Genomic DNA, 27,993 nt, shown 5'->3' on the forward strand with positions numbered 1-27,993 from the left:
GGTGAGGGGGCCAAATTTTACAAGCTTTGTAGGCCATGTCAAGAAGGCCTTAGAAGTATTCTAAAGCCAATACTACTGGCCTTAGAATAGGCCAGGGTAATGATGTGATCTGAGTTATGTTATAGAAGCATCTTTCTGGCAGCCTTGTAAGGGATGAACTGGAGGGGAGAACCTGAAGCTGGGCACACCAGAGAGAAGACTGGTGGAATGGTCTGATTAGGGCAGAGAGACAGTTGGGTAGCAGAAAGGAGGTACAAGTCATGTACCTGATGTCTGGTTTGGGCAACTGAATGGATGAACATGGGACTGGAAGGGAAGGTGATGGAAGACCACAGAAGAACTGTATATAGCTGAGATTAGCGAGCAGGTATCTGAAGATTTTTAAACTCAGCCTCTGGAGTTCTACCTGCCGCTTAGCCTCCCCCGCCTCTGCAGAAAGGTCCAAGAGCTTTTCCTGAGACGTCAGGGCCACCTCCGGGACTCCAGGGGTCGCTGCAGCCACTACAGCCCCTCTAGGCTCGCTCCGGCCCACTCATAGGCCGAGGCGGCCTCTCGGTTAGCAGGCGGGATGTGCGTTCACTCCCCCGCCGGCAGGGGGCGCGTGTGCGCTGACGGGACTCAGCGCGCGTGCGCGCGCGGGGGCCGGCACCGGAAGTGTGCGGTTGCCATGTAATATCCTGGCCGCGCGGGCTCGGGAGGGTCTGAGGCGGCGCCGGGGCGGGCGGAGCTGGCTTGAGGGAGGCGGAGGCGGTGCCGAAGGGGCCCGCTGAGGCGCGCTGGGGGTTGGTGGAGCCCGGAAACCTGTCGCTTGCGCGGTCCCTCCGGCTCGCTGAGTCCGGGCGGCAGGCCCGACTGTGGAAGGCAGCATGTCGGTGGCGGGGCTGAAGAAGCAGTTCTACAAGGCGAGCCAGGTGAGCGGAGGCCGAGGCGGGGCGGGGGGCGGGGGGGGGGGTGTGCGGCGAGCCTCGGGCCCAGACTGCTCGGAGGGGGGCCAGGCGATGCCAGGCCTGGCCCTGACTCGGGAGGCGACCGGAGGTAGTGAGGGGGCGATCTTGGCACGCGTCCCTCGCAGGGTGGGTACAGCCTAGGAGGGACAGGGTCTGCGTGCGAGGGCGCCCAAGCTCTGTCCGCCATGTGGGCTCCAGTCTCCTCCAGGAGGGTGGGCAGACGGTGGAGAGCAGAGATGCACCCAGAGGTTGTTCCCGGTCGTGGATCCCTCGCCTCCTGTCCTTCCCTGTAAAAACGTCAGGGAGGGAGCGGAGAGAGAGAAGAGGAAGAAGCCATCCAGAGGCTGTCGACACAGAGAGCCCAGGGGCAGGGAAATTTTGTGTCTAGAGCAGTTCTTTTTTTTTTCTCTCCAAAGATGACAAGCAGCCTTCTCAGTGGGCTGGGTGCAAAATTGAAAGGGTTGAGTGAAAAGTCAATTTCCCACTTCAGTTCCTCAGACATCCAGTCCCTCTTCCCAGAAACAAGACTGTCTCCAGTTACCAAAGAGAAGTGTACGCCTCTTCTTTAAAAAACCCACGTAGTAGTAGCATGGTCTACGTAGAACCGTGTACTTGCTGGTTTTCATTAACTGTGTCTTGGAGATCACATTGAAGTCAGAATTCTCCACCTCGGGTCTTTCTCTGTCCTGGCAACCATCCTGGGCACTGTGGGACATTGAGCAACACCCCGGCCCCCTCCCAGTCGATTTAGGAGCTTCCCCAGTTGTGACAACCACCAGTGTCTCCCCATGCTGCCAGATGTCTTTAGGGGAACCCCCTCTTCTTTCTCCCCTCCCCCTAGAGCCACAGCACTAGAGCCTCCTGTTCAATTCTGTTGTTTTGTTCTTTTGAAGAGATAAGATGTCATGTATTTCATTTTCCTCTTTTGCTTTTCCTCCACCTCCTCCTGGATCTTTTTAATGGGTACGTGATATTCTGTTCCATAAAGTCAACCATGATTTTTTTTTAACTAGTTGTCTCTTGATGGATGTTTAGATTGTTTCAAGTAGTTTTCTGCCACAAACAGTATTGTCATGAATAGTGAGTATCTCTGCTTACAGGTGGGATTGGCTTTACAGGTTAAGTTCCCAGAAGTGGAACGTGGAATCCAAGATCGTTTAAGTGTTCTACTTGTGATGGACAGAATAGGTGTTTTGGAAATTCCAGGCCCCGTTGTTCACAAATCTGGTGAGAGCTGAGTGGATTCACTCTTCAGAAAACTAGGCAAATGTAAAATTCAGTTTATAGGCTCAGATCCAAAAAGTTCCCAGATTTCTCCATCTCATAAGAATCTTAGGTTTGGAGTTTGTATGGATAGACTCCAAGAAGGAACGAGCAATGGTCATAGGAATCCTTTAGGCAGTGCTGGCAAACCAGACTTTAACCCATGACTTGGAGAGGTCCAGTGGGAGGGAAAAGAAGTGTGTCCCCAGTGATACACAACCAGGACCTTTGGCCTCTTGAGGGGGAAAGTAATGATCCTAGTCAGGGCTAAAGATATTTGGGGTCTGTCTCTTGACTCCAGGCTAAACATTGGAGGAAGAGAAACTTAATCTAGATGGATTCTAGGGTTGTTGCTGAGAGTACAGCCCTGTATCCCAGCAGGATGGAATGAGTGACCTGGCCCAGCAAGCCTCTACCTCCCCCTCTGCCCCGCCTCGCTGCACACTTGACCAGGGCACCTCGCAGTGCTGCTCACTATCTTGGACACTGATGTAGCCCCTCCTGTAAGAACTATAGGTCTTGGAAGAACTCCTGGGCCACCTTGTTCCTTCCTATGGACGGGTCTCTGGAAGCCCTCCCCTCCCCACTCTCAGGCACAAGGGCCCATGCTGGTAGCCCGTCCTGCCCCCAGCAGACCCACTGCGCTGGAGGAACTAGCTGGGCCTCTCAGGGTGTCCACTTGAGCCTTATCTTCTCAGGGAAGGAAGAATGGCCTACATTCAGACCTGAATGTAGCACTTAGGGGGAGCACTTAAAACCTGGAAAGCTCAGTGCAGCATAAGCTGGTGGTTCAGATCAGTTTATTATCTCGACATTTCGGGACCCACTCCCAAAGAATCGCCACTATGGCCACATCCTCCTCTGAGAGCCGCCGTCTTGGCCTCGTGACCAAGTCCGTGTTGAGTTGTGTTCTCAAGAATCACCCTGGCTGTGTTCCATTCCTTCTGCAATAGTTTCCATAGACCTCCACTGTGGATCTGGACGTGTCCACCTCTCTGTATTTCTTGTCTTGATTTTAGAAACACCTCCTTCAAAAAAAAACAAAAGAAACACCTCCTTCATCCTCTTTCTGTGCCCTCAGGATAGGATCGTCTGGGCCAGGTAACATTCCGGTTAAGTCTAATATATATTGAGGTTCACCGCGTGAATATGTTTTAAACCAGTCAGTCTCCGTTGGTCTCAGTGAGTCTCAGTCTCAGTCTCACTTTATCTGGCCCAAGGGTCAGCATACTCCCCTTTTTACACCAAAGGATTGTGGGGCATTTGTCTTCCAGTAGGACCGTGGTTCTCAGCCAGGGCCAGTTCCACTCTCTGGAGGACATTGGCAATGTCTGAAGGCATGTTTGGCTGTCAAAACTTGGAGGTAATTAATTGTATTACAGTGCACTGGGCCCCAGATGTCAGCAGTGCTGAGGTTGGGAAACCCTGTTTTACAGTTTGAGAAAAGTGAGGATAATTTTACCCAAACCAAACGACAACAACAGAAATCCCTCCTGGGCATTCTTGTGGCAGCTGCCTACTTTTTCTAATTCTTGAAACAAGAGATAACCAGATAATATGTAGATGGACACGTATGTAAAACTCAGCACCCAGACACCACATCTCCCCTGCCCAAGTCCTCAGGAGAATCCCAGAGTATCTATTGGCATCTTGTCAAGCTTGCATCGGCACCTCTTCACTTAGGGGTGACTAACCCTTCTCTCTCCCCTTCCCCTCCGTGCAGCACCCCAGGGACATTTGGCAGCATCAGAGGCTTTGTCAGGCTTTGGGGAGCAGACGCTAGTGGCACTGATTAGGTAGCGGCCAGGGATGGTTGCTAAACACCCTGTAACACACAGAACAGCCTTCTGTACCACCAAGAGTTATCTTGCCCAAATGACAGGAGCGCCAACGTTGAGAAACCCTGCTGAAACAGGTTCTTGATTCAAAGGCTTGTAACAGCGTCGTCTCTAAATTGAGAAAGGTGGACGCGTGACAGAGAGCCAGGAGTAGAGAAGCTTGGTTTCTGGCAGGTCTACCTCATTGATGACATCGGTGACAAACCAGCTTCCAGTAGCTGGCACGAGACTGGCCAGTTCTGCACCAGTTCCTCTCTGGTGAAAGCTTTCAGGTCTTAAACAAAATCGATTTGAGCTTGAGTGGGAAGTTTGTGAGTTTTTACTTCTGGTCACTGACAGGCTGAGCTGGAGAATGTTGAGGAATCCATAGAGTAAAGCAGAAAAAGAAGTAGGCGTCTGTCCCGGGCCCTCTCACGCCTCCCCATGTAATAATGTCAGTCAATACTGTCTGGTTTTTATGTACATCTAAACTGGGGAGAGATGCCTTTATGAGTCTTTCTGGGGAATAGAGGTGGGTCGAGGAACCCACTAGCAAGCTCCAGTCTCAGAAGCTCACTTGTCATTGTGGTGTGTGTGGGTGACATTAATTTCCACCTAAGCTGCTAACTGGTTTCCTGATCATTCTTGTGGCTGTGCTGTGTGGAGATCTGAGAGTGTAACTAGGGGTAGATCTGGCAGCTGCCTGGAATGCTGGCCTGATTTCTCTGTTTTTTTTCTTTGCCTGAAAGGAGGGAGAGAGTTTGAACTAAAAGATTGATTCCATCCAAGCTAGGAGGGGAACTCATGACCGCCGTATCCCGTAACTTTGAAGTTTGTTCGATTCTCTCTAGGCCCTGCGTTGGTGTCTAGGAGGAAAGATTGAACTTCCTGGGAGAGATGTGGGGGTGGGGGAAGGACTAGGGGACCCAGACCCCAACTTGTAGGAGTAAGCAGTACCTGGGGGAATGTCAGGGGTCTCCCAGATGCTGCCTGCTCCGACCTGTTTTTTTTTTCCCCAACCTATTTTTTAAACTTCATTTTGTGGAATCACACTCTTGATTTCCTAGCAAAGTACTTGGCCTGCTGAGTAACAGACATGGGTGATCTTAGGACACAAAAGTCTGGAACTTATAACTCCTGAAGTGTCAGCATGAATCAAAGTATGTAGCCTGCGAGCGACAGATGTCAGGCAAAGTCTGGGGGTGGGGAAGGGAGTAGGAGTGGTCTCTGGCCCAGGCCCTTGAGCCCAGCAGCTGCAGGCATTCACCCCTGGAAAACCTGCCTCGGGGCAGCAGACGTGGCTTTTGGCCATGGCCTTGTCCACATGCGGCGGGAACTGGGTTAAGTCCACTCTTACAGGAAACCATTCCGCTGACTCATCCGTAGGAAGACCCTTGACCTCGCAGTGTCCCTGCAGGACCCTGGGCGGAGATGATCCCATCCTGCCTCACAAGCTAGCTGGGTGCAGTGCCCAGCCCTGTGTTGTAGGCTGGACTGTGGAGCTTAGAAGCAATCCAAAACTGCCCTTCCCTGAAGGAAGCAGGGGCCTCTCATCTCCACCACTTCCCAGGCCTGTCTGTAAAAGCAGGTTAACCTGACCTCCTGGGCAGGACCCACTGTTCGCCATCAGGGAGGCACCCCAAAATCAGGCAGCATCCTGCATCTCTTCGTTATTAACATGCCAGGACCAGGGGCTCATCATGTTCTGAATCTACTGCTCATAACTACCGTGTGTAGAGCCTGAAGTTCACTGTGACTCAGAATCCTGGGTGTAGTAAAGGCCAGTTTATCACAGAACTCAGTGGGAGCTGATCGCCCTGCCTCTCTGGGTGTGTTTTGAGGCCAGGCTGTAGGATACTTAATTATACTCCATGTGCCACTTAATAATAGCCTGTGAGGTGAGAGGTTTCTCAGTATCTCCCTGCTCAGCTTTAGGGATTGGAGGCTATCACAGTTTTGAGACCCCAGAACTGTTGCAGGCTTAGCAACTGAACCCAGAAAACAGTGCCGTCCACCCAGCGTCCCTCCAGAGGCAGCATCCTTCGGGGCCCTGAGTGCTCCACCTGCCCTTCCAGTGCCCCTTTGTGCAGCCCTCTGTGTCTCTCCTTAGAGGACAAACTGACAGGCTGCAACTGGGCCCTTTGGGCCCGCCATTTGCTTCAGGCCTGCATGTCCCGTGACCTTTGACCCTGGGTTGGGGGCCACAGTTAGTGCTGCCCTGGCCCCTATCTCCACCGTCTCCTCTTTGTTGCCAGTATCTTGAGACTGACCCAATCTAGGGAAAATTAGTTTTTCATTTGGGGTGCGCAGCCAACTTCCTCCATAGGGTTTCAGAGGCCTCAGGTCGTTGGCCAGGGCAGTGGGGGAGGAAAGCCCAGTTGTCTTCTGTTTCTGGTTTCTGAGGTCGGGGGAGGGGCAGGGGGAGGTTTCTGAGGTTTAAGGAGGGTTTGATGCTGGAGCCTCCCGGCCACAGGAGGGTTTGGGAGCTCACAGGCCTGTGGAGGCATCTTTACCCGCCAGCCATGTCCAAACCCTTCCCCGGGGAAACGTTAGGGGTGATGTTTCTGGACTTTTTCCCAAGCCGTCCCTGGAAAGCCGGATGGAGGAATGTGTCAGACTAGCAGCAGCTGCTTGCTCTCTGCTCTTTGCCCCCCTCCTTTCTCATCTCCCTCTTCCTCCTTCCCCTCCCCCTCTTTTCTCTCCCCACACCCCCTCTTCTCTCCCTGCCCCCCTCCCCAGGGCTGAATTTACAGCCATTACTCCCAAGCGCTGCACTTTGGGTACATTCTGCTCATTTCCTGTTGAGCGGTCCCCCAGGCTCCACGAGCCCAGGCTCCCAGAGGATGGCTTCGTCTTCCTTTTCCACTCAGCTCCTAGAAAAACCTGCTGACTGGGCCCGAGAGGGGGTCACGCGGAGACTCCCAACCACAGCAGGAAAACAGACGTGCGATTTCCTCCAAAGGACCTGACTCAGCATCAGTTGCTGCCTCCCTGGGAAGGCTGCTGCCCGGTGGCTCAGACCTCCATACCTGGGTATTACAGTCGTCCAGAGGTGCCGTGCCCTGTCCCGGGTGTGAGACAGCCCACCCAGGGGCCATTGAAGAACTCAGTGAATACCAGGTGGGCCGAGGGACATTTGCCCTAAATTGTGGGTTGTGAGAGTGCAAAAGTGGGGTGTCCATTTGGGCATGAGAGAGAAGGCAGAGCTGGGGCCTGCTGAGGGGAGCGTCCCTGGTGACCCGGGGTGCTATGTCAGCTTCACCTAGCATTCAGCACCTTCCCCACCCTCCCTCGAGCATGGACAGCACACTCCAGTCCAGCAGGTCTGCTTGGCCTTGTAGCTTCCATCCTTCCCCACCCTTGCCCGGCTCTCCTGTCCGCTTCCTGTTTGCCCTCAGACCCTGCATGTCTTTCTTCATCCTTGCCACCTCTCAGGTCCAGTCTCCGGAAGCACGTCTCCTCCCTCCCAGCCTCTGGCCCAGGGGTCTCTTGCCCCCGTGCTGCACACTGAGCACATCCTCACACCCAGTACTCTTTCCTCTCATTGGGCGTGAGCTCCTGAGGGAGGGGGCTGCTTGGCGGCTGGTGACAGGCCTAGGTCCCCACAGGTCATGGCTCACTGAGCAAGTTGTCAGGAACAGTGGACGCCTCCCCAGAGCAGGCGTGGGATGGTCTGGTGCCATGATGGTACCTGTGTGAGGCAGGGTGGCCAGCGAGGCCTCAGGTCTCGCTGGTTTAAAAAATAAGGAACAGGTCCTACTGGTTTAAAAAATAAGTCATCAGAGCTCAGAGGTTGTCTCCTTTGCTTGGAATCTGCTTTGAGGGCTCCAAGCCCAGAGGAACTTGCACTTGACTTTGTCACAGGCAGTCTCTGTTGTTCCGACCCCACAGCCAGATCCAAAGTTAGGTGCCTAACTTCCTGGGGAAAGGAGGTCCGTGGGCCCAACCTCTCTGGCCTCAGAAGCCTGCTCTCTAGGCTCCTGGACCTCTGAGCTCTTGGACTTGACCAGGTCCTATGCGCAGCCCCTCTGTGGCTTCCACCCTTGGCTGCCTTCTGCCTCTTCTCCTGTTTCCTCCCACAGGCAGCCAGCTTTCTCCCTGTCCTCTGCCTGGCCCCGTTGGTGCCCTCTGGACTTGCTACCCTGCCTCTGGGCCTTCTTCTTCCGGGACCTGAGTTCCCTCCCTGGCGCCCCTCACCCCTCCAGATCTTCATCACCAGTCACAACACGCGCAGCCGCCCTCTAGATGGTGGTCCCAGACTTGCTGGCTGGTATAGGCAATGCACCAGGCTCTCCTAGGCCCAGTGCACCTGAGGCCCAGCCCTGTCCTTCCCTATCCTTCCCTGTCCTTGCCCGGAGGACCTGGGAGCCTGCTGTATCTATCTCCTTGGCATCTGAGCCTGCAGTAAATACTGTGCACCAACCTCTTAGCCTGGGGCCTGAATTAATTCGTTAATTTGACCTTCAAATAGACTCACTTTTTAAGTTTGTTTTTAAAAGGGATCTTGATGTTATTTCTTACAATAAATCTTAGTAACAGGATCACCATATACAGCAGAAACAAAGCAATGTAATCAGTTCTTCCTGGATTCCTGACCTCTGAAACTGGGGTCTGCTCTCTCTTGTGAAAAGAATTGTGAAACCATAAGTTCCCCACCGGGGACTTTGCCTGGCAGTCCAGTGGTTAAGACTGCGCTTCCACTGCAGTGGGCATGGGTTCGATCCCTAGCTGGGGAACTGAGATCCCACATGGCATGTGGCACAGCCAAAAAAAAAAAAAGCCTAAAAATAATTTATTTTTAAAAACAAATGTCCGCCAGGAAGTTTCTCCTAGCCAGAATGAAGGGTACTGGAAGGGGATCATGTCAGGACTAACTTTCTCACTTGTCCCTTGCGTTCTGTCTTCTCTTGGCACCCCTCCCCTGCCCCTTACAGTCTTCATGTGGAGCCAGGAACTCCTGCAGGCTTGAATTAAGTCTCAGAAGAGAGATTTCTGGGGTGAGGGTGGATTTCCCGGGCATCTGGGACGGAGGAGCCCTGACAGTGTGTGGCCCTGTTCAGACTGTGCGCTTAGTTCCCCGACACCACGCTGGCCAGCACAGCTCAAGCCAGTCCCATGTTCTCTGAAGCAGGAGCAGTTGACTGATGGTTTTTCTCTGGTCATTTTGGGTCTTGGCCCCAAGAGTTAGCAGAGACTTAGGGAAGGAAACTGGGAACTCTCACTTTCGGGCACCACTCCCTCCCCATCCCCTGCCATCTGCCTCCCCACTCTGAGGCCCCTTGGCCGACCCCAGCATGTGTCCATCAACTTGATGACCTCAGGCCGTCAGAGCCTTAATTGTCAGAAGTCCTGCGGGCAGCCCTGGCCTGTCAAGGCCACCTTTTGTCCTAAAGAGGCCAGCCGAGGGAACGGGGTCAAGGATTTCTGTGTCCCCTACCCCTAACTGCTAGCCTGAGATTTACTTTTATCTCCTCTCCTGGGGCATTTCCTCTAAGCTGGGGAAGTCTTGCTGTCCCGCAAGGTCAGCATCTCACCTACCCCGCCCCAGGAGTCTTGGAGCAGCTGCAGCTCCCCACCCGTTGCCCCTCTACAGCTTGGCATGAGTGATGCCCCAGAGGCTTCTCTGAGGTTCTTCCTTCGCCCCCAACCTTGATGCATTTACTTCATACCTCTCTGGGTTCCTCATCATCAAGCCTTTCCCGCCAGCGGCCTCAAAGGCGGCCAAGTGCTCTGTCCACTTCACCCCAGAGCACCTTGTGCCCTTGGCCTTGGCCGGTGGTAGGTAGGAGGCACTGTGGGTTTGGGAGGCCTCCTTGGGATGTTGTGGCAACGGGGTACGTTGGGGACCCAGGGTGTAAGGATGCTGTTCCAGGGGACTAGGGTGGAGGGCCTTCTGCCTGGTCTGAGTCCAGGAGGCCACTCAGCTCCCAGCCGCGCCTGGAGGGGAGCTGACTGCTGTCCAGGCAGTGTGCACTCAGCTACTCCCCCACGCCAGGCAGCGCTAGTGCACCATAAAGGGCACGTACCTTTTCAGGCACTTGAGGTGGTGCTAAACTGTCTCGGATGTCAAGCAAGAGGTAAAGAGTGACTGGCCGATAGCCAGGCACCCAGGAGAGCTTGAGTAAACACGCATGGCATAGTTAAGTGCGGAGGCCGCGCCCTGATAAGTCACCATGATGAACTCACCACTAAAAAGTCCACGGCTTTGTTTTGCAAGTTCACACTGCCTGAACAGTGTCCCAGGGCAGCTTTTTTATCCTGCTCTTTCTGTTCACACTGCTGGTGCCCTTCGTCCACCCCAAGCCTGTGACTCTAGTTCACTTCCACAGCTCCCTGTGGTCCTTTATATGTTGACCACAATGTGTCCCTCCCCTGGCAGCGGGCACAGAGGCCACTGCTGCGTTTCTGCTCTCAGCGTGGCAGTGAGCAGTCATGTGGGCATGCCCAAGGTGAGGTCCCAGAGTTCCTCTAGACTCCTGCTGTGTTTTTGTTTTTCTAATTTTATTTATCTATTTGACTGCAAGGGGTCTTAGTTGTGGCATGCAGAATCTTTAGTTGTTGCAGGTGGGATCTAGCTTCCTGACCACGGATCAAACCTGCATTGGGAGCATGGAGTCTTAGCCACTGGACCACCAGGCAAGTCCTAGACTACTGCCCTTTTAACGTGACCATGTAGATTTTAAGCAGGCCCAACCTGGGAAAAAACCACCACCTCTTCAGCTGGCATGACACAGCCAGAGCAGGTCAGCTCAGGGCGGGAGGGCATCCCAGACCCGCACGGTGGCTTTGCAGTTGAACTAGGGCAAGTGTGGTGATGCAGGATCCTGTGACACGCACGCCCAGTACGGAGAAACCAGGCGTGACTCATGAGAAGACAACCCAGGCCTTGGCCTTGAACGTGGACACAGGAAGGAGAAGGGAGAGCAGCGTGCAGGTTTCCCTGGGAGGCCCTGGGCACTGGGGCCTCGGGGTCACTGCCTGCCCTGCAGTGGTCCAGGAGCCCAGACATTGCCTGTCTATGGGCTCAGCCCTGCCAGGGGAGCAGAGACTGTCTGGGTATGAGGGGGAGAGGAGGAGGCCCTGGCCCCTAGACCATCATCATCAGGTGACGAGGGGTTGGAATATTCTTCCTGCTCCTAGCTCAGAAGTGGCAACACCAGACATGTGTCTCAAGATGACAACAGAGAAGGAAGATTTGGGGTCCAGGGCAGGGCAGCTTTTCTCCTGCCAAAATCAAACTATAAAGGCATTGCCAAAATCAAACTATAAAGACACCCCGGCTTAGCGGGGCGTGGTCTCCTACGCGCAGAGTGTAAGCATGACTTCTTGGGGTGTGTACTGGTATCATCTTGAAAGACAGGCCAACTCTTGATGTGCCATGATGGGGTGGGTGGGACATCCTGGGAGTCAGGGCAGAAAGCCCCCCAGGGTGTTGAGGGTCGGCCAGCAGAAGCAGGAGGAGGTGGGGTGCCCCACAGGCTGGCAGGAGACATGCTGGGCTTGCTGCCCATCCTCCTCCCTTAAACCCTGTTGCTTTGCTTCCAAGTAGAGCTCTAGAATGTGTGTCACGGCTGCCCGTCAGCAGTACACGTGGTACCGTGAGCCCTCTGGAGTCTGGGTTGGGGGCTTTGGGTAAACAGGGACAGCTGGGACCGCAGCCTGCTGGCAGCACAGTTCACGCAGTGTTCACATGTGTCCTGGTGTGTGCAGAGGGCCTTCACTCCAGAGACAGGGGCATCTTCACATCCCAGTCGTTCAGTAGCTCTGCGTGTCCTGCCTCTGAACCGCGCCTGTGCGGGGACCCGCCTCCAGCTCCCTACCCTCTTGGCCTTGTTCTTCCCCTGGGCTTTGCCTCACGTGGGGAACAGCAGACTCATCTTTGCAGAGCAGCTCATGGTTCTTGAAGCATGTTCCTAGCCAGACCCCACAGCACGTCATCATCAGCCCCCCATTTTACAGTCGAGGAAACTGAGACTCAGAGGAGTTGACATTCTTAAGACACAGGCTGTCTGCGATTCACACCCCTGCTGTGGCCTGTGTCTTAGCCCCGCCCCAGAGCTCGAGGGCACACCCTTGTTCTGACTTGTTGCTGACACACCTGGTTGGTGGTGTTTTCCCCAGAGGTCCTGAGGGCGGGGGTCTGTTATCTCAGCAAATACTGATCTCCCGTCACCTGCTGGGCCCTGTCAACAGCAGGCAGCTGCTGGGAAGTTAACATCTGGGGACAGGCCACGTGTAGGTGGGGAGGGGAGGCTATCCCGGGTGCTGTTGGCTGGAATAAAGGTGACAGAGGAGATGGGCCCTGAGAACTGCCCTCCTTTGTGACCCAGGGCGGGGTGTCCACCCACCACTGGGGCACAGACAGTAATGTCAGGGAGTGTGTGGGCCAGTCCTGCTGTGCCTCCTGAGAAGGGGGAGCTCCCTCCCCCGGTGCTGCCACTGCAGGGGATGGCAGTCAGGACAGGAGCGGCAGGATCTGAGGCTCACCTGGCCCTGGCAGCCCCTCTTGGTCTCCTCATCTTGTGCCGAGATTCCTTCCTTCCTGCTTCAGGTTTCCAGGACTGACTTTGCAGGTCAGAAGGGAAGGTACCTCTGGACAAATAGGGTGGGGGACAGAAGGAGAAGTGGCCATGCAGGGTGATAGGGTGCTGGCATCTGACTCATGGCCCAGGAGGGGACTGGTCACCTCCCCTGGCCTGCCATGTGCTGTCCTGGGATTGTGACCCACCCAGTTGCTTCTGGTAGCCACACCTGAAGAAACTGGTCTCAATGGCCCTGAGTCACCTGCTGTCACCACCCAGCTAGTGTGCCAGATAAGGGTGCGTGCCTCAGCACCCACTCAGAGCTTCTGTCTTCCCCTCGAACTTACCTTCGATGATCCGCGAACCCGGGTATGTGGCCTCTCTGGCTGCAGCCTGACCAGTTTGGGGGCTGTTTCCCTTTGGCCTTCAAGTCTGTTTGCCTCTCAGCCTGCCGTTTTCATGTCCTGTCCTCCCAAACTGCAGGCGCAGCCCTTTCACGGGGGCTTCTGTCGATAGGAGACCACCCCACTTCGGGACCAGAGTAGCCTGGATACAAGGCCCGGCGTTTTGTTTTGTTTTTGGCTGTGCTGAGCTGCCGCTGCACAGGCTTTCTCTGGTTGGGGTGAGCGGGGCTGCGCTCTTTTGTGCTGTGCGGGCTTCTTATTGCCGTGGCCTCTTGCAGAGCACAGGCTCTCCGGTGCTCGGGCTCAGTAGTCGCGGCTCCCAGGCTTTAGAGCACAGGCTCGGTAGTTGTGGTACACGCGTTTAGTTGCTCTGTGGCGTGTGGGATCTTCCTGGACCAGGGATCGACCCCATTTCTCTGACATTGGCAGGTGGATTCTTTACCACTGAGCCACCAAGGAGTCCCCAGCCTGGGCCCATCTTGCTCAGACTTTTTTCTTTCGCACACTTTCCCTTTGCTCCCTGGTGAGAGGGCCGGCTGTGGGCAGACCTCGAGTAGAGAGTGGGGATGTAGACAGGCAGCCTCCCTAGGCAGAGTTCAGCTGAACTTGAACTTCCCATAAGCAACACAAAGGACAGTGGTGGGTACGGGGGTTAGGGATGCTATCATCTGGCAGCTCCTGGGTCCTCAGCCCCCAGGGCTTAGCCGTGTGGAGTGGCACCATGAGGTCAGACCCCTGTGAGGTCCTTCCTTCCTCCCACGGGCACGAAGTATCAAGGAGGCACTTCTAGTCTTGCACACGGTTCCGAGCACGGACGGTACAGAAGTGCCAGGGTCGCGCTCTCAGAGCCCAGGGTGCTTGAGAGAATGAGAGTGATGGGTGGGTCAGGGACAGCCCCTCTGAGGCGGGAGCTCTAAGGAGGATCAGATGGACAGGAGCCAGCTGTGGGAAGGTTTGGAACAGAAGGAACAGCATGGCAGAGACTCTGATGTGGGGTGAGTGCATACCTTTTTGGAACAGAGCCTGGCCCATTGTGGGGTTGGCCTTCAGAGAGGAGGTGCCAGGACTGGTAATGGGAGAGGGTAGCCAGTGGTCAGGTTCCTCCTACCTGGGTCCTTCGGAGGTGGGTGATGGAGAATCAGGAGGGCTTCCTGGAAGAGGTGGCTTTACATTAGTTAGGCTTTTCAGAATGGAAGTGGCTAGAGACGGGGAGACAGCATTCCAGGAGGCAAGGGCTCTGGGCTTTCATCACCTTAGCCTGTCGTCATTGGGGTGCACATGACCCCACCTCAAGACATGTGCTCTGGTGTCCACAGCCTCTTCTGTGGTCGGCTGTGGCGATGACATTGAATGCAGGGTTTGCTCCAGTGCCTTCGGAAGCCAAACAACTGTGCATGTGCCTCGCAGGATTTCCAAGCCCTGTTTCCTGTCTCTTTCCTGAAGGGTTGCTCCTGCGTCAGCTCTGCCATTGACAAAAAGATGAGTTTGCAGAACACCTTGTTTACTCAAACACGCTGGACAGAAGTGTGCTGTGTGCCTGGACACCCACTGGTGGGTCTGCAGGCGGCAGCTCCCCCACAGCGCGCCCTGGCTCAGGGGCAGCAGTGCAGGGCGGGTGTGGCCTCGCCAGCAGGACTCGGGGGATTTATGACCTCATTTGTTTGTGGGTTGGGTGTTTCTTTTTATAAGTTTTCATCTGAAATTGATTTTCCCGCTTGTGTGACACACAGCCCTCCTGCCTTATCCCTGAGATGAGAGATGAAAATGCACGAAGCCAGTTTACACCTGGGCTTTTCAGCACTGGCAAGAGTTCCAGGTGGAATTCATTCCTGAGAGATGAGCCTCGATTGCAAGCAGTTGTGGGGTAAAAACCCTCGGCACAGCCTGGGGTGCCAACTTGGGTCAGGCCCACCTCTCCCCTTCTCCCAAGGAGACAGAATCCTGAGCCCCCACCTCACTCTGCTCCCCACATATCTCAGCCGGGCCATGTGACTTTGGCCCTTCACCTCCCCCAATAGCATTTGGGGCAGGGTCGCTCAGTGAGGGTGGGGGCAGGCCCATCTGATCCTCCCCATGTAGGTGGCATCAGCCCCTGGTCGGGTCTGTGTGTGACTGGTGTCCCCCTCCATGAACAGCTCACGGTCCAATATGCCTTTGGTATTCATAGAGAGCTCTGTAACGTCCCTGGGGTTGTGGGCTGAGGCCACCCTGGAGTGGTGGGTGCAGTGTGAGAGACTGGAGTTCCAGGAGGCTCGGGCAGAGCCGCCGGGTCCCCCAACACAGGCCTTCTGCCTCCGGACCAGTGCACTCAGCATGGGTCGGGTGTCATCCTGGTTGGCCATCCCCAGTGTGTTTCCCATCAGTGTCCAGGAACAGCTGTGGTCCTCTTGATTGCCTGCTCCCAGGGGTAGGGATGTGGCCTGATAGTCACCAGGATGCTTCCCCAGCCAGGTGGGAGGGTGGGGATTGTAGCCGGATCTTGTGTCCCCGGCACCCTGACATCCCAGCCAGTCTCTGAAGTGAGGAAGCAACATCAGGGAGGCACAGGGCAGCCTCCAGAGCAAGGGGACCCAGTCACCCCTGCTGTCTGGCTTCGTCTCTAACACGCACACGTGCATGCACACTGCACTGCCTGGCCCTGGGCAAGGTACATCACCTCCTGGATTGTCAGTCTTTCCATTTATTAATTTGAGGTGGAGATGACTCCCCGGTGACTGCAACTGGGCCAGTGAGTGCTGGAGGTCTCCGTGGCTCCACCCCTTCCTCTGGAGTCCTCAAGGTTAACCGAAGGGCCAGCAAGATCACAGGTCCCAGGAACTAGGCGTCTCTGCTGTGTTTTGTGGACACATTAGAAGATGCACACCTAATGTGGCCCACCTCCCCTCCAGCAGTCCTTCCTCCCCCCCCACCCCAAAACCAGCCAGAAGTGCTTCACCTGGAAGCCGCCCCACAGCTGTCCCAGCGCCCAAGGGGGCTGCTTCCTCACTGACTCCGCCGAATGCACTGGGAGCTGGTTAATCATAAGTGGGAGCGGGAACGGTTCTTGTCCAGTGCTTCTGCTTTCTAGTGGAGGAACTTGGCGCCTTAACAGCAATCCCAGGACCAGCCATCACTGGAGTCAGTGCTCAGCGGGGTGGGGAGGTGGGGGTGGGGAGTGGTCCCCAGAGGAGGCAGGATTAGATGCTGTGGAGCCCTGACCCCAGGCCCCCGCCCCTCCACAGAGAACCCAGAGGACACTCGGGCCTGTGGCTTCAGGCCAATGGCCTGTGAGGGGAAAGCCTGCCTGCCGGTTGGGGTCACGACCACCTGCATCCTCCCAGCCTTGGGAGCTGCCGTGGGCAGGAAACCTGGCAAGACCGACCGAGGTGGGGGTGCCTGTGAGGCTGAATCCCTGGGAGGAGTGAGGAGAGGCTGAGCCAGGGCAGAGCAGGCCTGAGTCAGGCAGGAGGAGAGGCTTCTGGGGTCCACAGGGGTCTCATGACGGATCCAGGGCATGTAAAGCCAGTTTGAGGCCCTGTGGAGACAGCAGTGTGACCACTGTGGGGGGTCTAGGGACTTCGTCATCAGCCTGCGAGTGGAGGAGCAGCTCTGGATGTGTGCCTTGACAGAGGTGGGAGGGCTGTAGGTGCTGGGCCCCCCAAAACGTGCAACAGCAGAGGTCGGACTGCACTCTGTTCTGTCTTGGGACCTTGTCTTCCAGCTCATCACAGCCTGGACAGTCCCTGAGCAACTGTCCCCTCCCACCACTGCTGCCACCTCCGGTTCATTCTTTCCAACCACTGGTTCCTGCTTTGCTCCCGGTGCCCTGCCACGTCAAGATCAGACTCTGGATTAAGCCAGACGTGACTTTGAGGGGGTTTTTCTCATGTAACGGTCTCCCCCCTCATCTCAGCAGCATATGCCAGGCAGGGGAGCAGCCACTGGGACTCACATGGCATTCAGCTCCCTACCCACCAAGCCAGTCCTGAGAGGAGAGTCTGTGTAGGGAGGCCGGAGGGAGCACCACAGGGCAGAGAAGCCAGGGGGCTTCAGACTGCGGGAGGCCAGGTCTGACCAAGGCCCCCAGGCCAGGCTCGTCTGCACAGCAACAGCCCACCGCCTCCTGGGGGACCCTCCAGCAGGCTTGTCCCTGCAGTCTTGGGGACCCCAAGGGTGCTGCTCCTGAGCCTGCATGTGCCAGCCTCTTGCCCGAGGTGCCACCCTCTCTGCTGAGAGAAAAGCTCAAGCTCCACATACACCCTGACACGCTGTGTGGAACCATGTCTGGGAGTCCATGTCTGCCCCTTGGGGCCAGATCCAGTGGTCATGGTACTCAATGGAGGGTTTTCTCTGCTCCTGTTCACAGAGCTGCCATCACAAACTGTTTAGCTTTGATCCCTAGGGGGAAGGAAGTGCATGCCCAGAGGCATGACCTTAATTCCTGGTCTGCTGAAGGAAGTTGTGACTTGACAGGACACCTCCCTCTGTGGGGCTTCACAGAGGGGTGTGACTTCTGCTCTGTCAGCTCACAAGTATGCGCTTGAGGCCCGGGATGGAGGAGGCGCTCCTGCTGCCAGGGCACTCCGGCTTCTGCTGCCTGTCTCCTGGGCTGAGGTGTTGATCACGACTCTCCCACATGAAGCTTCGTGTGGGTGTGAATGGTGTTTCTGTGGTCCTCACTTCAGTGGCACCCCTCCTTTGCCCTTTGGGGCGGCGGCCCAGCCCCACGCCTCGTGGCCTCTACTCTCAGAGCCACATGGGGGCCAGGCTGCCTAGAATCCAAACGCCACGCCTGTTGGCAGGCATTTCATACTCGAGCAACTCATGGGGGCCAGGCTCTGGAGATCATTCCGACCCAGAGCCACTGGAGGTTTGCAGGCAGGGACCGATAGGAGGCTTTGGGGCAGTGTTGCATGGTACATCTCCTCCTCAGAAGCACCCTCAGCTCACCTCCGTAAGAAAGGCATCAGTTACCTGAGCTCACCCTCTGAGTCCCTGCCAGCACCCCCTAGTCAGGGGCCCAGGGCCCAGCAGAGAGAAGACTCAAGAAGGCCAGTGGCTTTGTGTGTCGACTGGGCAGCAGGCCAGCCTGGCTTTGTCCGCCTCGTGGACTGTCCAAGTCACGAGACAGAGGCCGTAAAGGAAACTAGAAGGGGCTGTTCTGAGGTGTTTGGCGAGTGGCTCCAAGATGTTAGGAGACTGGCAGGGAGGGGACTGCAGTCAGAAGGGATGTGGAAGCGATTGTGTCCATCTACATGTTCCTCCCGTCCCGTCCCCATGCTGGCCTCCCCGTTAAGGCATCGCTCAGCCCCGCCGAGGATCATTGCACTGGCCATCTCTGGGTGTGGGATACCCTGTGCTGTGAGCTCCAGCCTAGACCACACTGGGCGCTGCGTCTCACCCAGTCTCCCCTGCCTTTATCTCCCTCACCAAAGGGGCGTTCCTCAGAGCCAGCATAGTCTCTGCCAGGGTGGTGGGCTCCTCCCTATGGTGGTCGCAGACTGGAGCCAGGAGTGCTTATGCCCGAGTCCTGGGTCCTGGTGACCCAGCTACGGGGCGTTCCTCGGCCCAGACCCAGGGAATGGGGGGTGCCTGGATCCCAAGGCCCTTTCATTGTCATCGCCTGTCCCATGCCTTATGTTCCAACTCTCCGGCCAGGGCCTGAGAGTGGCTGCCCCTGGCCCCTAGCCTGGAGCTGGGCTTGGCGCTCCCTGTGAGGAGGGACAGAGAAGTGGGAGCTTCTCCAGCTGTCACTGGCAGGCAGGGAGATGCTAGCTGGGTGGAGGGCAGGAGGGGGGCTGGGATAGGACAGGGACCTCTGCTGTTAACTTGAGAGGTGGTGGCCCCCCGGGCCAGTGCATTGGCTCGCGAGGCATGAAAATGCCAAGTAGGATGCGTGGAGCATCCATCCTGCACCGCAGGCCCTGAGCAGCCCTGCTTCTCTCCCCGCCTCCCATTCCTCTGGGCCAGCCTCCTCCCGCTGCTTTTTTTAAACTCTGAATTCATCAAAGTGGATCGGCTACCCAGGTCACCAAGCCTGTAGATAGATCAGCCGTTTATTTTCCATGTTGTATTGATCAGGATTCCCTGCCAAGATGATTCAATTACAAGGCCTCCCCTTGGCGTGTCCCACTTGTCAGGATCTGAGCTTCTGCTGCCTGCTGAGGGGCAGCCGTCCATTCCCAAGCCCCCCTTCCGGGACTGAAGGTTCTCCTGCCTCTTGTTCTCCACTCAGCTCCTGGAGCAATTGCTCTGTCGGCTCTTGGCACATGGCATCCTGTGTTTGTGTGTTTTTCCAATGTGCGTTCTCTGTTTCTCTCCCACATGTCAGATTCCTAGCTCCTGTCCAAATGTGGCCAAAGGCCTAGAATGCTGAAGAACACTTGTCTTCTGAGAGAACAGCCCCCTCCTCCAATTGGTCTTTAGTATCAGTGCCCACGGGGCCACTCTCGTGGGTGGAGGTCCTACAGGTGCTCAGCAGCAAGCATCCACCTCTCTCCCAGGCTCACTCTCCCTCCCCAGGTGCCCAGGACTGGCGTCCTCAGACCACACGGCTCTGCTGCTCCTCAGTGTGGGAGCCTGAACTGGGCCACCCTTTGCCTGTTGCAGCCACTCATGAGCGTGTCATCTAAATCCCACCATTCAAGTCCACATGCCAGCTGAGCCCGAGCCGTCCTGGCAGAACAGCCTGAGTGGGTCAGCTCTCAGGGAAATGAACAGTTTGGGGGTCCTTCCCCCACTCTGGCAGTGACCTTGCCACAGCTCTGGCGCCCTCAGCTCACACTACAGTTGTGGCCCCCAACCCGCCCTGGAGGCACCTGCAGCCTGAATTGAGGGCAGGGCACGCTCTTCCCAGGGGATATTGGAGCTGTAACACAGGCCGGGCTTCCCTGGTGGCTCAGACAGTAAAGAATCCTCCTGCCAATGCAGGAGATGTGGGTTCCATCTGGGGTTGGGAAGATCCCTGGAAGAAAGAAAGAGCAACCCACTGTAGTATTCTTCCCTGGAGAATCCCATGGATAGAGGAGCCTGGAGGGCTGTAGTCCATGGGGTTGCAAAGAGCCGGACACGACTGAGCAACTGAACAACATCAACAAAACAGGTCAGACCAAACACGTGGTGGGGGTTGGCTTGTTCAGTTTCCCCAGAGAGGTAGCACTGGAGGAACCGGCCACAGAGGGAGCCCCTGTGGGGTCAGAGGTGTGCGTGCCTGGGTGGGTGTGCAGAGGCCAGCAGTGCCTCCATAAGCTGTTGTCACAGGGGCCAGACGGACTCAACGCCTGTGCTCATGGGGCCACAGAGCAGCCCTCCCTCTGCAGTCACACCTGTTGGCTGGTCTCAGAACCACTCATGAACCTTTTTACCAGGCAGCTGCCCACCCTCCTCCCTGTTCTAACAGAAAAGACCCTGTCCTGGACCTTCATGGAACACACGGTCCCTGAGCACCTCCCAGGGCAGAAATGAATCCAGGCTGCAATCCGAGAGGCCTGTCAGACAGGCAGCAGCAAGTTCATCTTCAAAGGCTGCTGCCAGGCCTGGCCCCGTGGTTCCCCTGGGAGGCACCAGCGTGGGCCCACTGCCATCACTCAGGCTCCCAGCTGGCTGCGGAGTCCCAGGCGGCCATAGTTTCCACACCACTGTCGTCACAGCCCTGCAGGAGAGTGGGTAGCAGTCACCCACCTGCTCAGCTGTCCCCTACACCCTGAGATGACGGGTGGGGTGGGGGGCTCAGTGGATGCAGACAGGAAAGTGGGCACAGCCCATTGCCTCCCGGGCCCCTCTCCCATAGGCTGGGGACATCGTCAGGTTGTGGGGAGTGTGGGATGCCGACGCTGCAGGTGAAAATGTTACCTCCATGGTGGCGCTGCTGCCCTTGTTGCATCTCAGAGGGTGTGTGCAGGGTGCCTGAGCAGGACTGAGTGTCAGAGTCCTGCCTCCCACCCAGATGGCACGCCCTGCCCTCAGCTTCACCAGGCATCACCGCTGCCTGCAGGTCTCCTGGGGGCCCCCTGCCCATTCTCTGGAGTGCTGTCTGCGCCTCCTCAGGGACCCTGCCCTCAGCGCCCCTCCCTTCCCTGATGCTCTCGCTGCGGTTGGTCGGTGGCTAGCCAGTTCCCTCTCTTCCCTCTGGCCTTTTGTCATCCTCTCATCCATTTGTATCAGTTCCAGACTGTGAACCTTGGAGAGAAGGGACTTGAGGCCAGTCAGCCTGAGGGACTGGAGCTTAGTGCTCACTCGGGGGGTGGGGGGGGTGTGCAGAGAGATTGGTGGGGACCCAGATGTTGCTAGTGGGGCCCCCAGAACAAGGAGGGCCCATGTAGTAACTGTAGGGGCTCACAGAGGTGACACTCCCAGGGGGCCTGGAAGAGGCCATGGGGTCTGCCGGTGCGCTCTCCCCTCAGAGGAAGGACGTGGTCCCTGCAGGCGCCCGGGCCCCCTGCACCCAGCAGGCCCTCGGCCCGGAAGGTGTGGTTTTGAGCCCTGGTGCTTCAGCAGCCCTCCCGGTTCACCAGAAGTGTCTCATCCCACGTCAGACATCTCACTCATTTCCCTCTGGCAACCACTGAATTTGAGAACGTCCTGTTTTGCCATTATCAAAAGAAGTGAAACTGTCCCATGAAACAAAGTGGGACACCCGAGAAACACCTATAGGAGAGACACAGGGCTTCCCTTATAAAGTCAGAATCGGGCGCACAGCCTCCGCCTGTCTGAGGAGGCCCCTGAGCCAGGCCTGCCTCCTGCCTGTGCCCCATGCCCTCCTGGACTCCAGGGTGCAGCTGCCATGAGAACCCTGACTGGCCAGGGTGTGTGGCTACCCGAGCAATACCCCCAGGCCCTGGGTGGGCAGGGCAGGGATAAAGGCCTACAGGCTGGGCCTGCCGTGCAGCTCTACCTCCTCATGGAGAGACAAGATGCTCAGGGGAAATAATGGGGCATCGGGGTGGGCAGTGTGGGCATCATGGAAGTACCCCCAAGCACACGCTTGCACACAGTAGCCCCTTGAGTGCACACCTGTCACCCCATTTTACAGAGGCAAGAGCTGAGACCCAGTGAAGTCAATAGCCCGAGACCACAGCGGCTGAAGGCAGTGTGCCAGCCATTAGGAAATTGCGTACATGGTGTGTGCCCATACCAGAAGTGACTTCCGGCCCTGTGACAGTTGGCCCATGCAGGACAGGTCTTCCCTCCCACTTGGTGCTCGTCATTCAGCCTCGGACCTGCTCGTTACTGGCCCCAGCGGGGTGGGTGGGGCGGGGGAGATGGAGAGCAGCGGTCTGCATTCCTTCCCTGAGTGGCAGTTCAGTGGGAGAGGGCGGTCACAGTTCTGTGAACCTGGGCACCTCACCTGGAGCTGAATCACAACACCACCATCTAGGCATGGGCACCACAGCCTATAAGGGGGACCCAGACAGTCTGCAGAACCCTGCTGGGGTAGGGGACACTCAGACTGTGGAGCCGCCAGCACAGCCTGACCACGTGGGTGTGACCAGAGAGGGTCCCCCCAGGGCAAGCTCCAGGCCCTGGGTTTGCAGGAGTGTGGGGGTTTGAAGCAAGGACCTCTTTTAGATCCCTCCCCCTGTCATTGGCCACCATGTCCAGCATCCCTGGGAAGCCATCATGGCCATTCTGAGCCCTCGCTTTCCTCCTCCTTGGTTCACATTCTTTTCACTCCTTTTGTCCCCCAGCTGGTCAGTGAGAAGGTCGGAGGGGCGGAAGGGACCAAGCTTGACGATGACTTCAAAGAGATGGAGAAGGTAATGGGAGAACGCACCTGTCTGATGCCTGGCAGTGTTACCAACCCCCACAGAGCCTGGCCCTGAGCACTCTGGAGTTGGCAAGGCTTATGGGGAGGGTCTAGGTGGGCTGCAGGCCTCCCCCAGCTCTGGGCAGGTAGCGGTGGGGACACAGCACAACCACCAGCAAGGAGGGAGAGAGACCCCAAAGCAGCAGGGGGTTCCCGTGTGGATGCTGAGGCAGGCAGGGAACTGGGAGGAGCTTGAGGGCTGTCCAGGGGCTCCTGGTTTGGCCTCAGGCACCCTGATGGTTTTGAAACTCCACACATGGACTCTCTTTACAGAAGGTGGATGTCACCAGCAAGGCTGTGACAGAAGTGTTGGCCAGAACCATTGAGTACCTGCAGCCCAACCCAGGTAGGGGCACCTATCAGCTGCAAGTGGTCTGCACCCCAACTCCTCAGGTCTCTGGCAGTCAGGAGTCCTCTGGTTACTGGAGCATGAAGAAGAAAGGCATGGGTACAAAGAACTGAAACACCCAGGGGTGGGTGGTTTCAGGCATGACTGGATCCAGGCATTCAAAGTATGTCCTCAGGGTCTCCAGTTTCCTACTGCTTTATCTGTCAGCTCCCGTTTCTCATGATCCTAGCCTTAAATTACCCTTACAACTAGTGGTCCCAGCAGAAGACAGCATGTTTTTGTCTGTCAACTCGCTGTACTAGTGAGAATTGGCTGGCAGGCCCCAGCTGTGTACCTGCCTCTGGAGCATGCAGTGGGATCTCGGGACCAAGAGGGACGCAGGGCTGGGTTCTGTGGTGAAAGGTGAATGGGTGCTGGACAGGCAGCAGCAGCTCCCGCCTCCACCTGAGGCCTGTGCCAGGGACGGACTGGAACTGCTGGGGGTGCAAGCATGCTTGTATCCCCACACCTAGACCTGTCTACCATGCTTCTCTGGGGGTCTCGAGGAGCACATCCCCCTCTCCCCCTCGCCCCACCCCACTCCTGCCCACTGGAGAGGCTCCCAGGAGAGGCTGAGAGCAGAAGAGGGGAAGTCTGGGAGGTTCTGGTTCCCTGGGCTGGGGGAGCACTGCAGAAATGAATGGGCAGAGATGGGCAGCTGGTGGTGCTGGCCAAGCACAGGCCTGGCAGCTCCTTAAGACCACACCCATGCCCACCTGGCCCGTCCTCTCCTAGCCTCTCGGGCCAAGCTGACGATGCTCAACACGGTGTCCAAGATCCGAGGGCAGGTGAAGAACCCTGGCTACCCACAGTCGGAGGGCCTGCTGGGCGAGTGCATGATCCGCCATGGGAAGGAGCTGGGCGGCGAGTCCAACTTCGGTGAGGCCAAGGTGGGGGGCCCTGGATGGGGTGGGAGACGCTGGGTGGAGGGGGCCTGAGAACATGGGGCAGTCTCTGGAGCATCTCCAGGGCTGGCTGGCTCTGTGGAAGAGAGCAGTCAAGGGTTCTTTGGAAGCTCTGTCTCCCACGAGCACTGTCTACAGCGTCATGGCCATGGGAAAGCTGCATCCCCCCACAGCTGACCCAGTCCAGACCTGGGTGCCTTCAAAGAGCTGGGAGGGTGGCTCATGACCAGCTGTCACACCAGCCCCTGTGGCTCCAGGTCAACCTCCAGGGTCCCTTGTTCTCAGTTCTGGCATCCAGGTTCTTGGCTGTGGGGGTGACGTGTGTCTTCGCTGCACAGGCCAAGGCCTCCAGTGACAGCTCCCTCCCCCACCCCATGCTCTCCCCAGGGGACGCTCTGCTGGATGCCGGAGAGTCCATGAAGCGCCTGGCTGAGGTGAAGGACTCCCTGGACATTGAGGTCAAGCAGAACTTCATCGACCCTCTGCAGAACCTGTGCGACAAGGACCTGAAGGAGATTCAGGTATGTCCCTGCCCAGCCCCGCCTGGGCCAGATTCCTAGCAGGAGGTGCTGCGGGGAGGCCCTCCCTGAGGCCCCGGGCACAAGACCTGACCCCCGTCCTGGCCCGCAGCACCACCTGAAGAAGCTGGAGGGCCGCCGCCTGGACTTCGACTACAAGAAGAAGCGGCAGGGCAAGATTCCCGACGAGGAGCTGCGCCAGGCCATGGAGAAGTTCGAGGAGTCCAAGGAGGTGGCAGAGACCAGTATGCATCACCTCCTGGAGACTGATGTGCGTACGTGGGCTGTGCACCCCTCCTCACAGACCCTGGGGGAGCCTCGAAAATGAGCCCAGCGGTGATGCCAGCGTCCCAGGGCCAGTGGCGGGCTTAGTGCCTGTTCAGGATGTGAAAGAAAGAAAGTGGGTACAAGAGGACCCAAGGGGGCGACTGGCCACCTGAGGCTTCGGGGTCTCCTCAGGCCCCTCCCCTCCTCCGGCTGCAGCTCAAGGGTCAGGCAGACAGGCAGGGATAGGCCCATGTCCAGAACAACTTGTGAAGGCTCCCTGCAGGAGGCAGCTGGAGATGGGGCTCAGAAGGGCCGTACTGCAGCCCTGGTTGGTCCCTTGCAGATCGAGCAGGTGAGCCAGCTCTCTGCCCTGGTGGACGCCCAGCTGGACTACCACCGGCAGGCCGTGCAGATCCTAGATGAGTTGGCCGACAAGCTCAAGCGAAGGTGAGTCTGGCCCCTGACTTCTCCCTATGAACAGCGGCCCACTCTGCCAGCTAGAAGGCCCAATGGCCTGGGGCTGGGGCTGGGGCCACCTGGGCCGGCCCTCTAGGGCCTGGGGGGCTGACCTGCCCCTGGGAAACCCCATCCTGCTGTGAGCAGCAGCAAGGGGGGGGGTTACCTTTTCAGAAAGAACCCCCAGGCTGCATGGAGTGGGGGGTCCCTGGAGACAGCAAGACCTCATCACACTCCCACTGGTCCCAGAGGAAAGGTTTGGGATGTTCTTTGGGGAGAGGGTTTGCTACACTGTCCCTGGAAGGCCATTCTCCTCCTTCCCTGTCTCCCTGGGCACTCAGCCCCAAGGGCCATCTCAGAGTCAGGAGGCCCCCAGGACCTTGAAAAGGGAAGTTCTGGTGGGGGTGGTTCCCTGATGCAGGGAGGGTGTCTGTAGGGGGGGCAGCCATCACCAAGGAGGCTTCTGGGTTCAGTGGGACCCAGCCTGTAGGCAACCTTGGAGGCACACCAGGGCACGCTGACCAGTGTTCCTGTGCGTGGTATCCCCTCACACAGCCCCCCACTTGCACCCTGAGTGCCACGGTGGCAGCTGACCTCGACACGCACTCCCTCTCCTCCAGGATGCGGGACGCCTCCTCACGCCCCAAACGGGAATATAAGCCCAAGCCGAGGGAGCTCCTGGACCTCGGAGAGCCCGAGCAGCCCAATGGCGGCTTCCCCTGTGCTGCGGCCCCCAAGACCACAGGTGAGGGGGAAGAGGCTTCCGCTCTGCCCCAGGCCTCTTCTGGGGTAGCCCCCAGCCACAGGGCCAGTCCCCTGTGAGAGAGCATCCCCCCAACCCTGGGATGGGCGCCAGGCCCCACCCCAGCATCTTCGGCCCACCTTGTGCTTTGTTTGCAAGCAGCTTCATCATCTTTCCGATCTTCTGACAAGCCCATCCGGACCCCCAGCAGGAGCATGCGTGAGTGTCCCACCTGGGGTTTAGGGTTCTTCTCCCCCGCCTCCCCTCGCCTCTTCCGGTAGAAGGGGAGCTGGCCCTCACTGCTCCGAGTGGTGCCCCAAGCGCTATGCGCTTCTGTTCACTGACACCCTGATGCCAGCAGGCATCGCCAGCTCCTCCCAGAGTCTTTCTCCCCTCATCGCCTACTCCTCTGGGCAGCTGTGGGAGCCATGGTGGGCAGGACCAGGCAGCTGGGCAGGAGGGGAGGCAGCATCGCCCTGTGTACTGCCTGGGGTGTGTGACAGCCTAGACCACCCCCCACCCCCAGCGCCCCTGGACCAGCCGAGCTGCAAGGCCTTGTACGACTTTGAGCCTGAGAACGACGGGGAGCTGGGCTTCCGCGAGGGCGACATCATCACGCTGACCAACCAGATCGACGAGAACTGGTACGAGGGCATGCTGGACGGCCAGTCAGGCTTCTTCCCCCTCAGCTACGTGGAGGTGCTGGTGCCGCTGCCCCAGTGACCACCCCTCCGTCGGATCTCTGCATTCCACACGGCCAGGGCAGTGCTCATGGCTGGCGGGGCGGCCCGCTTCCTGCCGGTCCAGGGGCAGCAGGGTCCCCGTTTACACTAGCACTCACCGCCAAGGGGTTCCCTTCCCCACTCCGCGTGGCCGTCTTGGGGCTGGGCAGTGTTCCCCATCCTGCTGCTCTAGACTCTGCCCCCAGCCCACCTGCTCGCCCCAGGAGGCTCACACTAAGGTGCTCTTAGAAACACTAACTCCTACCACTCTCCAGGGACGGGCGACTCCAGGTGGACCTCCTCCTCTCTCCCCACCTCTTTCTCACACACACAGATTCAAACACACGTTCTTTCCCACCTCCATCCACACACATACATGCACACTCACATCCTCTCCTGTTTCCATCCAACATTCACACACGTACACATGTCCTCTCCCACCTCCATCCCTCGCAGCCCAGAGACTTGCCCTAAAAAGGATGGGACTGAACGTTGGTGCGATGGGGTGGTCTAGGCAAGACCCCCTAGCTGAGACTCACCACCCTGCTTTTAAATTCCCCCTCCAGGGTCCCCTGGACCCATGAATGCCTACAGATGCCACCTCCCTGGAAGGCCCTCACTCCTTCCTTCTGGCTGGGGGCTCACGAAGAGACGAGCCTGGGGGTCTCAGAGGCCAGGGCCCCCAAGGACAGGCCATCTCCCTCCTGCGGGGCACTGAATCCCACACACTCTGGCCCACCGCCCCATCTCCAGCCAAGCACAGGGAGCATCTCTCTCTGGCACAAGCTGCCATGACCAGCAAACACACACAGTGCGTGTACACATACACATACACATACAGACACACACGGGACCATGGGAGCCCAGCCTCCACTATGTGGAAGGTGAAGCACAAAGGCTTTGACAAGTGAATGTTCCTGAGCCCTGGCTGCTGGGACCCCTGGGGAGTCCCGGGCAACTTGCTGCCCCAAGCCAGCCACCACATCCTCTCTGGACAGTGGCTCAGGCATCTCCACTCCAAGGTAGGCAGCTGCCCAGGCCAGCAGCAGACCCTGGGCCTGGCTCACATTCCTTTCCTCTGGTGACTGATAAAGTCCCCAAGGACACCAGGCCCCCCCTTATCGTCCCTGAGGCCCCCTGGTTAACCAGCATCTGGAGGAGGCACAGATGTCATAGCCTGGGGCAGATCCAAATGTAATCCTGATGTTTTTTTAAAAACGTATTAAATGTCTCTTTCTACAGTCTCTGGCCTGCTGGT

At 57.5% G+C, this 27,993-nt stretch overlaps 1 protein-coding gene across 2 annotated transcripts; it reads left to right on the forward strand.

The window, feature by feature from the left end:
- Nucleotides 1–674: 674 nt before the first annotated feature.
- Nucleotides 675–27,979, forward strand: SH3GL1 (SH3 domain containing GRB2 like 1, endophilin A2). Of its 2 annotated transcripts, none has more exons than XM_065918021.1 (10): nucleotides 675–911; nucleotides 22,619–22,687; nucleotides 23,011–23,083; nucleotides 23,861–24,004; nucleotides 24,418–24,551; nucleotides 24,661–24,819; nucleotides 25,159–25,262; nucleotides 25,892–26,016; nucleotides 26,176–26,232; nucleotides 26,540–27,979. In XM_065918021.1, exons 1-10 carry the CDS (start codon nucleotides 867–869, stop codon nucleotides 26,734–26,736), a joined length of 1,107 nt encoding a protein of 368 aa, XP_065774093.1. In that variant the 5' UTR covers nucleotides 675–866; the 3' UTR covers nucleotides 26,737–27,979. The 2 variants fall into 2 exon arrangements, with proteins under 2 accessions (XP_065774093.1, XP_065774094.1); XM_065918022.1 differs by lacking the exon at nucleotides 675–911 and adding an exon at nucleotides 7,018–7,147.
- Nucleotides 27,980–27,993: the final 14 nt, after the last annotated feature.

This window comes from Muntiacus reevesi, chromosome 1 (assembly GCF_963930625.1).
Source record: "Muntiacus reevesi chromosome 1, mMunRee1.1, whole genome shotgun sequence".
Lineage (NCBI taxonomy): Eukaryota > Metazoa > Chordata > Mammalia > Artiodactyla > Cervidae > Muntiacus > Muntiacus reevesi.

Coding starts and splice junctions, on each gene's coding strand:
- SH3GL1 (XM_065918021.1), top strand. CDS start 867: ATGTCGGTGGCGGGGCTGAAGAAGCAGTTCTACAAGGCGAGCCAG. Junction 24,552..24,660: donor AGGACCTGAAGGAGATTCAG/GTATGTCCCTGC, acceptor CCTGGCCCGCAG/CACCACCTGAAGAAGCTGGA. Junction 26,017..26,175: donor TGCGGCCCCCAAGACCACAG/GTGAGGGGGAAG, acceptor GTTTGCAAGCAG/CTTCATCATCTTTCCGATCT.